The sequence below is a fragment of the Betta splendens genome, chromosome 4, assembly GCF_900634795.4.
Source record: "Betta splendens chromosome 4, fBetSpl5.4, whole genome shotgun sequence".
Taxonomy (NCBI): domain Eukaryota; kingdom Metazoa; phylum Chordata; class Actinopteri; order Anabantiformes; family Osphronemidae; genus Betta; species Betta splendens.
The window spans coordinates 19717082-19729439 of record NC_040884.2 but is presented as its reverse complement, the minus strand read 5'-3'; the positions used below and the strand labels follow the sequence as shown (position 1 = coordinate 19729439).

The 12358-nt window shown below is 46.6% G+C and overlaps 1 protein-coding gene across 1 annotated transcript; it reads left to right on the top strand.

Annotated features, from left to right (window-relative positions):
• Positions 1-523: 523 nt before the first annotated feature.
• On the top strand, positions 524-12204 carry LOC114853557 (titin homolog). The gene is made up of 11 exons (XM_029147072.3): positions 524-586; positions 1133-1183; positions 1272-8958; positions 9046-9148; positions 9364-9445; positions 9528-9636; positions 9834-9965; positions 10220-10309; positions 10421-10564; positions 10639-10823; positions 10907-12204. Exons 2-11 carry the CDS (start codon positions 1152-1154, stop codon positions 11073-11075), a joined length of 8733 nt encoding a protein of 2910 aa, XP_029002905.1. The 5' UTR covers positions 524-586; positions 1133-1151; the 3' UTR covers positions 11076-12204.
• The last annotated feature ends 154 nt before the right edge of the window (positions 12205-12358 follow it).

Genomic DNA, 12358 nt, shown 5'->3' with positions numbered 1-12358 from the left:
GGTTTAACTGTCTACTTTTGTTTTTATTCACGGCGATGTCGCTTTAATAAAAGTCAAGTATATTTTGTGATTTGTAAAACTCTTGCAAGAAAAGAAATGCAAAGAAAATCCTCCAAAATCAATTACAGTATATATAAATGTGTCACTTGTTTCCATACCAGCCAGTGTTTTCTTATACAGTTGCTGTAAAAGATAACCATAAATTTCCATATTAATACAAATGATAATAATAAGCATATATTTTATTTTTAGAGATTCTGGGCTCAATGTGCAGATTTATGAGGGAATAAGTCAAATTCAGTATTACTTTGCTCCATCATATATGGGTAAATCTGAAATACTCCTAATTTATTATAATAAACTACTGCTGATGATGTAAAAGTGGAATATAAATACCATTTGCAAAATCGGAAAATTCTATATTAAATATGTTTTATTAAGTAAACAAAACGTAAATAGTCTAATAATAAATCTCGATCTTCAGGCGGTCTGGAGGACTGTGACGTCACATCCGCCGCGTCTCTCCGGAAGTACAGTTAATTTTTATTCACAGGAAAAAAACAGCTGTTGTTGAGAAACATAAAAAGTGAGTTTCATTGACGAGTGTCGTGCCTTTGTGTCTTCGCTGCATTTCGTACGGGTCTGAGCGCTGTGTAAACTTTCCGCCCGGTGGCTCTGGCTCCTCTTTTGGCTGATTTGAGCAGCGATTCTGGTTTCGCTCATTTGTTGCGAGTTGGCTGCTGCTAGCGTTAGCGCCCATCACCGTGGACTTCAGCTAGCACAGCAGCTACTCTCGGCTACATGTCTTGAATATTTCTGACTGTCTGCACAGCGATCTCTGTCGACTGCTACGCCATCAGTAGATAATTTGTGCATGAGTACATGTGGATCGTGTGTCGTGTTGCTCCGTAGTCATCTAGTTTAACTGCGTTTTATCAGTGTTTGTGTCCAACGTTAGCTGCCGTGTTGCTTGTAGGAAAACCAGGTAATAGTTCATGCATTTGGATGCACAATATAGTTCAGACTAATAAAATACTAACCTTGAATTTGAAACCTAATGCATATTGCTAAATTATGTGATACAATTTGAACCCATGTTATTAATTCTTTAATATTTATTACTTTACTCTAGAGAGAAGGGCAAACACAAGATGCTAGGGACAGTTTGTCCATCCCAGCCAGGGTAATTAAAAGTGTTTTGGCTGAAGTTACACGCCATGCTGACTTCATCATGTTTATTGTAATTGATTTGTTTTTGTTTGTTTCGACAGAATGCCGGCCCCTAAAAGAGGACTGGATCCTCATGATTCTGAGCCTAAGGTGACGAAGTTGGATGCAGACGGGCAGGATCTGCCATCCAAAACTACAGCAGCTAAATCGCTTATAACAGGAAATATGCAAGAAACGACAGCAGCCCCACGGACTAAGCAACAACTGCCTGGTTCAGCGGAAGATGGGAATAAACCAGCAAAGTCTTCTAAAGAGAATTCCCCTGAAAAGGACTCAGATTCTGACCCACCTGTCAAAAAAGCCAAGCTCCTGAATGCCACAAGTGCCTCCTGTGGAGAAGCTCCCTCACAAAAAGTTAACTCCAAAGCTTCGCTGAAACGATCAGCATCCACAGACTCTGATGATGAGCTGAGTAGTGATGGGAGTAAGATTGATCTTTTTAGAGAGAGAGATGATGACGACAAGTCCCGGTGCATCAGAAAGTACTCAAACCGTGCAAAACGCAAGGCTGAAGAGTCATCATCGGACCTGCAGGAGAAAATCCAAGGCTTACCGCCTGCTTCCGGGGACCCTGTACAGATGGACCACAACTATGGTAGGTTTTCAGATTCACCAAGTGTTCAAGATATAGCGTATCCAAATGAGACACAAGAGTCTGCTGAGTTTGTCGCTGAAAAGGAGAGAAAAGAAAGCTCAGATAACAGGACACAAGCCGAGTCAAAAGAAAATGTAACAAGGAGCACAAACGCTAGCATCAGCTTTGAATGTGCACCTGAAGAAGCTAAACATGAGGCATTTAAAGATGTAGAAAGCCAAAAGCTCATAGATAATGAAACACTAGCATCGTCTAGTAAAACATTAGACTATGCAGCAGCTGCAGATGTGTCTTTCAAGTCATCTGAGGCTGAGAAAAATGAAAAGAGGGACATTGCAGAGTCAATCGAAGGGCAAAAGGATGTAGAAGATGAAACACTAACATTGTCAGTGAAAACACTATGTTCTGGTACAAGAGATCGAAGTTGTGAAAATGAAGTACGACAAGATGATAAAACAGTTTTAGGTTGCAGACCAGAAAATCAGGCACATGTTGGCCACGAAAATGAAACAAAGGAAACCGAATCTACTGAGTGTGAAACAGAAATTAAAGGAGTGCCTGAAGCTGCCAGTGTCTCAGAGGAGCACAAAGATGTAGGTGTAAAAGACAAAGCATCAAAAGAAACCGACCCCTCACCAGAGGAGATCCTGATGGGAGGCAGTAATCTAGAGAGTGAAACAGACATCAGCGTCAAAATTCAGGTTACTTTTAAGGACGAACCAAAATCTGTACTTATGCAGGACCAAGTGCCAGACACCATCACAAACTCATGTGATGTAAACAAAGTACTTAAAAAGTCAGAGGAAAACCTTGAAGTAGGTGAACGAAAGGGAGGAGAGTTCTCATCCACCCAGCCTGCTGCCAGTGCTGCATCTTTTGTTGAGATTCAACCAAGCCATGGTACAACTGACAGCAGTGCTGAAATATTAACACCTGATTGTGAGGCAGCTTATGAGCAACAACACGTGGTTTCGGAGTGCGTCACGGTCTCAGCAGGTCAAACAGACTTGGACACGCAGCCGAAAATAACTTCAGAGGAGGGGTCTGACTCGGCACCAAGACACGATAGACAAAACCACAGAGTATTTGACCACACTAAAGAAACAATGGTTGAATTTAGAGAAGATTCTACGGTTGAAGTGTCTATACATATGGAAGAACAAAGGGAGACAAACGTTGTGTGCACCTCTGCAGCAAATAGTCAAACGGAAATTCCTGCTTCAGCCACAGGAGAGCCAGTACAAATCCAGAAAAGTCCAGATAATTCTGATCAACTGAATAATGGCATTCTGGATGAAAATACTGAAATGAGGGAAATGCTGTCTACTTTAACGTCAGAGGCATCTCAGCCAGTTGCCAGTGTGGAGATGCAAAGAAGCAAAGAAATTATTGATATTCACAGCGATATGATGGAAAATTGTAAGGTGGTGGAAATGGAGACTAAGCCATCAGCAATTTTTCAGCCAAACCCTGATGTGGAAACTCAGAAAGAGCAAGACTTTGAAGAATTGACTGCAGAAATATCAACGGATATTTGTGGAGATGTGATAGAAACTGAGAACGAGAACCCTGAAAGTGCTAGTGCACCGAAGTGTCCAAGCAAAATAGAAACTCAAGCTATAACCCCATCAGTAGTTTTAAATCCACCACCGGAAATGGGAATAAAACCTCAGGAGAGTCCTGAAGTTGGTGACGCCAGCAGTGACCCATCTGGTGAAGTTCCCTCACATCCAGCTGCAGATTGTCGGAGCACGGAAGATGAAAGTGGGTTTGACGCCGGCAGTGTTGCTTCTCATCAGAATCTAAATGAAGAGGATATGCAAACTGCAACCACATCAGAGAAGGCCGCTAACCCAGCACCTGCAGTGGCGATACAGGGGAGTGTGGAAGTGTGTGAGCACAATACAGAGATCTCACAAGAGTTACACGAGGCCAAAGTTGATGATTTGAAATTCGCCTCAAATAAAAACCAGCTGATCTTTGAACCCGTGGCTGCATCAGAAAATCAAATTGAAATGTCAACGTCAACATCAGAGAGTTCTGACTCAGCCCCTTCAGTGGAGATGCGAGCTTGTGAAGTAGGAGTGGATGTAAAAACACCTGAGGAGACTTCCAACACGTCCCCTACAGTCGAATTAGAAAACCACACAACTCAGGAAGGTAGGGAACAAGCCACGGATGTGTCTGATGAAGTTAAGGAAGACTGTAAAAGTGATGATTTGAAATTAGTTATTACTAGAAATGAGGAGAATTTTGAACCCATGTCTACACCAGGGTGCGAAACGGAGATGAAACCACAAACTACATCAACATCAGAGATTTTCAACACAAACACATCAGTAGACGAACAGAAAAATAAAATACATGTGACCATACAGACTTTAAAGTCATCCGAGGAGATTTCTAACACATCCGACACTTCTGATGAATTTCACAATGATAACAAAGTCGAAGAAAAAGTTATAGATCATAACAAGATAACTTTACAGGCCGTTGCTACACCGGAGCGACAAATTGAGATGGAAATGCAGATTACACTAGCATCAGGGATTTCTGACGCGGCTCCTTCGGTAGAGATTCAAATGAGTCAAATAGGAGAGGACATGCAGACAGCAACAACCCCAGAGGAGGCTGCCAGGGCATCACCTACAGTAGAAATGCAACAACTGGGAATTCCACAAGACAGCGGCCCGATCATGTCTGACCAACCTGATGACGACAGTGAAACTAAACAGGAAAACGAGCTGAGCTTTGAAGCTGTAGCTGCAACAGGTAGTCACACTGAAATGGAACTACAGACCTACAGCTCTACCCCATTGGTGGATGAGCAAGCAAGTGAAACAGAAATGGACATAAGAACTGCACAGATATCAGAGGAGGCTTCTGACACATCGCCTACCGTTGAAAAAGAAGAGGAATCCCAGGAAGACAAGGCTAAAGCGAGAGCATGGGAAGACGCCCATCAGGAGCTAAACACTGAAAGCTGTAAAAGTTTGGAAGAGGACAAGAAGGGCAACTGTTTTGTGACTGTATCAGAGAATCCAATGCAATTGGAAAAACATGTTATGTCATGCATAGATGTTGCTAATCCAGCATCCTCAGCGATGGTACTAAGTCAGGAGAACCCAAGGGAAGTGAAAATGGAGACTGCAGCTACATCACTGGAGATTTCCAGCAGAGCACCCACAGTAGTAATACAGGCCCCAGAGAGCCAGGGTGGCCATGAAGACAATATGCGAGAGAGTGAGGGAATGAAAAATGAGCTTGTTGTTTCAGCCCCTGCAGTAGAAACACAAGACGCTGAGCCGACCGTAGACACATCAGAAGAGGTTGAAGCCAGTCTACGGATTCCTGCAAAGGAGAATGAGATTGTCTCACAATTTGTCGGTGCTGTTGAGAGTCTAGTAGAGAGAGAAACACAGACGACAGCAACAACAACACCAGAGGAGATTTCTAATCCATCAGCAGCTGGAACACAAAATCCCAGAGGCCAGGAGGTCAGTGAACATACCACAGACGCTGAACTTCAAAAGGATGCAGTTGTTACTGGTACTGAAGAGAAAGAAAATGAGGAGATTGATTCTCAGTACCTTGAACACACTGAGTCACAAATAGAAAAAGAACTAGAAAAAACAGCAACACCAGAGAACAGTTGTGACCCAGGATCTATGATGGAAATACAAAACCAGGAGAACCAGGAGGTTCCTGAACGTAACAAAGGCACTGAACTTCAAAGAGCTGCAGTCTTGGCTTGTACTGAGAATAATGAAAACATGGAATCAGCTATGACTCAATCTGTCAGTGCTGCTGAGACTCAGATGAACATTGATGCGGAAACAGCTGTAACGCAAGAGGAGATTTGTGATCCGGACTCTGTAATGGAAATACAAATTCAGAAAGGCCAGGAGAAAGGTGAACTCAACATGGCCGCCGATGTTCAGAGAGCTCAGGCCACTACGAGTTGTTGGGATGCGGAGGAAAACGAAGACACAGCCACTGCCCCAGCTGTAAATCAAACAACTGAAGAAACAGCAACAGCCAAACAGCTGAATCACAAGATGGAAGATGTTTGTGAACAACACAGTGCTGACTCAAATGTAATTCATGAAACAACTCCGATGACTAGTCTGGAAAACAACAAATGTGTGGCCGAGACAGGCTCCGAAGAAGTAGAGGATATGGATCTAATAAGGGGATCAATAGAAACAGTAGATTCTGATTGGGATGCGGAAACAAGAAGGCAAATGACTAATGAGGCCAAAAAAGAGGCTGCAGCCATTTGTAGTGATAAGGTTGATGAAAGCGTTACTAATAGTGAAATAAGTGGAGGCAAAGAAGTCCCTGTTTTTGTTTGTGAACAACCAAGTGACACGGATGTTGTTCAGGCACCGGAGGAGCAGATGGAGACGGTGTCTGAGCCTAAGGACGTCCAGATAGTGTATGAGCCCATTAGTAGTCCAGAGAGTCCTGATAATAGGGATGCCTTTGAAATGTCTGAGAAGCACGACGGTGTTTCTGTATTGGACATACAGAGCGCAGATACCCACGAAATGAAAGAAGCTTCCTGCGAAGAAAGCACGGAAACTAGCGCCCGTGACAGCGAGGGGCATGTGAAGGAGGGCCTTCAAGAACCGCGTGAAATGGAAGTTCAGGCCATCAGCGTGGCAGACGCTTCTCTCCCTCCTGCGTCGGAGCAGAATGACGACGCTGCGGATGGGAGACAAACGGCACCCGCCGTCGCCAGCGATGACTGCAGCGTGCCAGATGGCCGGGGACAAGCAGCAACCCAAGACAGTGGAAGGAGTGGCCTCCCAGGATGCACCGGGGCCGCCGAGCCTTCTGAGGCGGCGCAGGAGGACGCAGGAGGCGTCACGATGCCGGCAGCCTCGGCGTCCAAGGAGCACGTGGCTCCGGCACCGGCGGCTCCGACACCGGCGGCTCCGGAACCGGCGGCTCTGGAACCGGCGGCTCTGGAACCGGCGGCTCTGGAACCGGCGGCTCTGGAACCGGCGGCTCTGGAACCGGCGGCTCTGGAACCGGTGGCTCCGGGTGAAATTCAGTTTGATATTGTCACCCAAGCGGCTACTGAGTCTGGGCTGTCGTGCTCGCTTTTAGGGGAAGCGAATTCAGAAAGTGCTTTAGAAGGTGAGGTGGAAAATCAAAAGCTCTTAAATGGTTTCCAACAACCTGAACAGACTGTTCTCGCTGAGTCAGAAGAGGAGGTCAGAGAAGCAACAGAGAAAAGTGGAGATGAGGGCAGTGGGAGCCAAGTCACGACAGACACATCAACAGGGGAGGACGCTCAGCAGCCGTCGTCTGACGTGGCGGATGTGGCGGCCTCTCATGCCCAGGTCGCAGAGGAGAACCCTGTTGCCGTGGCGATGGAGACGGAAACCAGCCTGGACGTCCAGGAGGTGCAGATTATGGAGGACATGCAGATCGGTCGGGAGGTTGTCGTAGCAGAGGAGGCCGAAAAACCCAAGAAGCAAGAAATGAACACGCAGGCCAGGACCAAAGCTCGTCTGGCGGCTCTGGCCGAGCAAAAGGCGGCGGAGTCGAAGAGGACGGCCAACAGACAGCAGCTGAACCTCTTAGCGCTGTGTCAGGAGATCGCGGAGGACATCGCCACGGACAGCATGTTGCTGAAGAGGATCGAGGAGGAGAAGCAGGCGGCGGCAGCTGCAGCAGCTGCAGCCGCAGCGGCAACAGCGGCCGCCGCCGAGGGTGAAGCCAGCAAGAAGGAGGATCCACCTGATACCAAGCAGGAGGCCGAGGATGCCAAGCTGGACCCCCCCGCCGGGCCAGAGCAGCGGCCCGCTTCAGTGACGCCCACAGAGGCGCCATCCACCGCCCCGGACCCCCAGCCCTCAACGGCAGCCTCAGCTGAGCCCAAAGCTGCTCCAGAGCCTCCGAAAAGACGCTTCTTCATCTCTCAGGTGTCAGTGCCGCTGAAAACCCACGAGAAGAAGAAGCTGACTAGATATCAGAGACTGAGACAGGTTGAGCTGCAGAGGGAGAAGATGTCCTGGGCTCGTGTCAAGAAGCTGAAGTCTGACCAAGTGAACCAGATGTTCTCAGACATGGACTGGCAGGCGCCGTTCTCCGCCGCCTCCTCATTCTTAGCGGGCTCCACGGCGACGGCGCCTCCTCCGCCTGCAGCTTCTCCACCCAAAGCGTCTCCACCCAGTCCTGCCACCGAGAGGGCGCCTGCTACGCCTAAGGCCGAGGCTCCCACGGCTGAGACACCCACCGCTGAACCCGTCCAGGTGGAGCCCGTGAAAACCGAACCCGTTGCTCCGGAAAACGTAAAGTCAGAGCCCACGCAACCTGAACCTGAAGCGTCTAAACCGGAGTCTCCCGGTACTGAAACCCGCAGGGTAACGCGGCAGAGCAAGGCTCAGGCTGAGAAAGCGGCCGCTGAGAAGGCAGCCGCTTCTAAGGCAACGACCCCTAAAGCAGCAACTGCTGCAGGTCCTGCCCCAAAAGTGACCAGATCAGCATCCAAGAGGAGTCTTCCAGCAAATCCTCCTCCCATGCCCAACGGGCTCAATGCTCAGAAGCCCAAACCTGTTGAGTACAAGCCATACAGACCCCGGCCCAAATATTCCTTCGATGACTTTGAACTGGATGACGACCCGTTGCCAGTGGCTCCAGCGAAGCCCAGTCCTCAGTCCCGGCCCGTGCAGCCAGCACAGCCCCTTCAGCCCCAGCCCTCCGCTCAGTCCAGACTCACCCACCCATCCAAACCCACCGCCTCGTTACCACAGAAAGCCCAGTCCACACCTGCTGGACAGATCTCAGGTCAGTCAAAGCCCACTGTTACAGCTGCAGCCCAGTTAAAACCCGCCTCTTCCACCAATCCACAATCAAAGCACGCCGCTGCAGCAGCGCCCCAGCCAAAGGCCGCCGCAGCAGCAGCGGCATCGGCCAAACCTCTGTTAAAGCCGCCTATCGCGACGCCGCAGTCGAAGGCTGCTTCAGCTCCATGTCAGTCCAAACCTGCCGCTGCTGGTGCCGCTCAGCCAAAGCCATCTGCTCCCACGACCTCCCAGCAGGCTGCACCGACCGCAGCTGACACCAAGTCTGGTGCTCCCAAGGCTGAAGAGGCTTCACTAGAAGATGGGAAACGCAAGGTAACATAAATACAGCACACGACATCATCGGTCACATTGAGTCTAATTGAATCAAACCGAATCTTATCTCTTTGCTTTCCTCTTCAGGATACAGCTGATCCACCTCCGTCAGCTCCCACCCCTTCGCTTCCCTCCATAAGCAGCCTGACAGCACCTGACGACACGCAGCAACGTGAAGAAAAGCCTGCAGGCATGTGTTTGTTTGCAGTTTGCTTGATGTTAAGTTTCCTTCAAGTTGTCACGTTTCTAAATGCAGAGCTTGTTCTATCTTCAGATTCTTTAGTTGAGTTCCTGTTTTGATGACACTGTAGCTAAAATAAATTTTTATATAGTGCAAAGTGTATTTTTAGTTCACAAATGACTTGATTTAGTATTTGTGTGTAAAGACGAAACGTTTGTTTCCAGTGAGCGATGCTGAGCCATCACTGGAGAGCAAGACCGATTTATCCAAGAAAGACGAGAAGACACTGGATGACGCTTGTCAGGAGTAAGAGGTTTCTCTTAAGTAATCTGATATGTTGTACTTTTCGTTTTGATGCAAACTGAGCTGGTGTGTGTTGGTATCACAGCGGAGCAGCTAAACCACAAGACAGTGGAACTCCTCTCTCTGATGCATGTCTTCAAAGAGAAGTCAAGAAACTAAAGGAGGCTGACAAAGATTCCACACAGACCATTATTGTAAGTAACTCCTTCCTTTAGGCTCAGACCAGATACATATACTGTTACCATAGGCTTTGTTTAATGTGTGCAGACATCAGCCTTGTGAATAGACACTACAGAGTGAGGTTATGTCTGTTCGATTCCTTAAATAAGTGTGACTATATTTGAACAGCGTGTTGAGGCGTGAGAACGGGCTGTTTTCTTGTGTCTCGTAGGATGCGGGACAAAAGCATTTTGGCGCAGTGGCCTGCAGTGTGTGTGGGATGCTCTACTCTGCTGCCAACCCTGAGGATGAATCTCAGCATTTACTCTTCCACAATCAGTTCGTCAGCGCCGTCAGATACGTGGTGAGAGGATGTTTCCTTAAACTGCTGGTGTCGTGTTGCTGTCTGTGTTGACTCATGAGTGCATCCCTGCAGCGAGACAAAGAAACACACATAATCATGTTTAAAGTAGTACTACTCGGGGGTACTACCAGTAGAGAGTGAAGAATATGACTCACGAGCAGAGCGATGGATAAAAACATTTGTTGTTGTTTAACAAATGCTCAAACCTTGTTTGTTGTTTTTTTTTTTTTTTTTTTTTTTTTCGCTTTTTTTAGGGATGGAAGAAAGAGAGGATCCTATCTGAGTTTCATGACGGCAAAATCATTCTGGTCCTGCCTGATGATCCTAAATATGCTCTGAAGAAGGTGCGTTCACAGTCCCTGTAACCTACACTTACATTACATATCAAATTAAAGCCCCAATATGTGGGCTCCAGGCTTAGTATTAGTGTAAACATCAGCATGTTTGTTCCTCAGGTGGAGGAGATCAGGGAGATGGTGGACAATGACCTAGGCTTCCAGCAGGTGGAGACCAAGTCCCCCTCCAAGACCAAAACCTTTCTCTTCATCTCCAGCGACAAGAAAGTGACGGGATGCCTAATAGCAGAGCACATCCAGGAGGTGAGAGACGGCCTGATGATGTCATCACCCCCGCTTTCGTCCGACTGTACTGACTCGTCCCCGTTTGCTCATAGGGGTACAGGGTGATCGAGGAGCCCCTGCCGGAAGGTTCCGAGCGTGAAAAGGTGATGTTTGAGCGCCAGAGAGCCTGGTGCTGCTCCACCACACCAGAACCAGCCATCTGTGGCATCAGCCGCGTCTGGGTGGTCAACACCATGAGACGCCAGGGCATCGCCACCCGCATGCTGGAGTGCCTCAGGTCAGTACGTCTACAGGCGGCAACAGTTTGATCACACGTCACCCAAAAATGAGCCTAACGTGTATTTTTGTTTTGGGCAACAGGAACAACTTCATCTATGGCTCGTACCTGAGCAAAGATGAGATCGCGTTCTCTGATCCCACTCCTGATGGGAAACTCTTTGCCACGCATTATTTCGGCACTTCTCAGTTTTTGGTTTATAACTTTGTGAGTGGCAGTCGCACGTCCCAGCCCAAAACTGGTACAGTATGACGGTCCAACTGGATTTAACCAAGACGTCCCCGAACAAGTGGACCCACTGACACAGTCCTCACTACGTAACTATACAAAAAACTGTAAATTACTCCTAAGAGAGGATAAACATTGGTTTAAATCTCAGGATGAAAACAACAAGGTGTTGTTGAAAAAATGATTAATTCACCCTTTAATCCCTGCATAGTATTTTGAAAAAAGAAGAGTATTTTCTTTATACATTTTTAAGTAAACACTTGGTTTTATTAGAAGTATAGAGTTTACATGCATGACCTGACAGCAATAGAAAACAGCTTTTCTTTGTTTTTGAGTTCCCGAGTTGATTCAGCTGCATTCAATAAACATTTTAGGGTTCGTCTTATGTTTCTGCTTCAGTGTTTTCACGCCTGATCTGTGTCTATGAAGGGTTTTCATGGTCATGTACGCGTGGAGGTCACAGCTGCACTGAGCTCGATCGGGCGCTGGTCACGTTTTACTGTAACGTTTCGAGGCAATCATCTCAACCTGGTGATTTTTTAGGGAACTCATTTCAGATATGAGCTCTGGTTTTCTTCACTCATGTCACCTGGACTGTTCAGTTTTCAGGCTGAGCCATATACTGTACACCATTTAGCAGGGCATTATAGCCTAAACTGTATGTGTGATGTATTTTAATATTAAATGCTTTTTTTGTGCCTGAATGAATAATAATGACTTAAAATGTTGATTTGTTTTCTTTTTAGCCATATGTCCAGAGCAGAGTTTGGCTCCTTGTTGATTTACTGTAGAACATCCTCTTTAGTAACAACAAATTAAAGTGTATATCAAATTATCCTGTAGATGTATGAATACTATAAAGTTATAAAGAAACACGAGCAAGATCTTCAGCTCAGGTGTTAAATGGTATTTAAGTGTTGGTAAATGTCGACCAGGTGCAGCCTTTGACTGCAAACAGGAATATTTGCTCTGATATCAGCATGAGGGGTTGAAATGGACCTCTGTCTCAACATACCAACTTAAAGTGTCATTGTTATCCACCCATAATTTACTTCTTGTTAAAGCAGTCACATTTAGGCAGATGTGTTGAGTAAGGAATTTGATTTATACGAAGTTATGTAAATATTTATTTAAATAAACGACTGAAAACGTGTTGCTTTCTCAGTTTTATGTTTAAAGCTGTGATTGTTTTAAGCCTGTTTACTGGATGCTGTATTGATAACCAGCACCATCTAGTGGCCAATGTGAGCGAGCTGGAGCTATGACAGCATTAATCTAGCAAATGTCACATCAGCACAAATGAGCTT

Coding starts and splice junctions, on each gene's coding strand:
- LOC114853557 (XM_029147072.3), top strand. CDS start 1,152: ATGCTAGGGACAGTTTGTCCATCCCAGCCAGG. Junction 1,184..1,271: donor GTTTGTCCATCCCAGCCAGG/GTAATTAAAAGT, acceptor TTGTTTCGACAG/AATGCCGGCCCCTAAAAGAG. Junction 9,149..9,363: donor ACGTGAAGAAAAGCCTGCAG/GCATGTGTTTGT, acceptor GTTTGTTTCCAG/TGAGCGATGCTGAGCCATCA.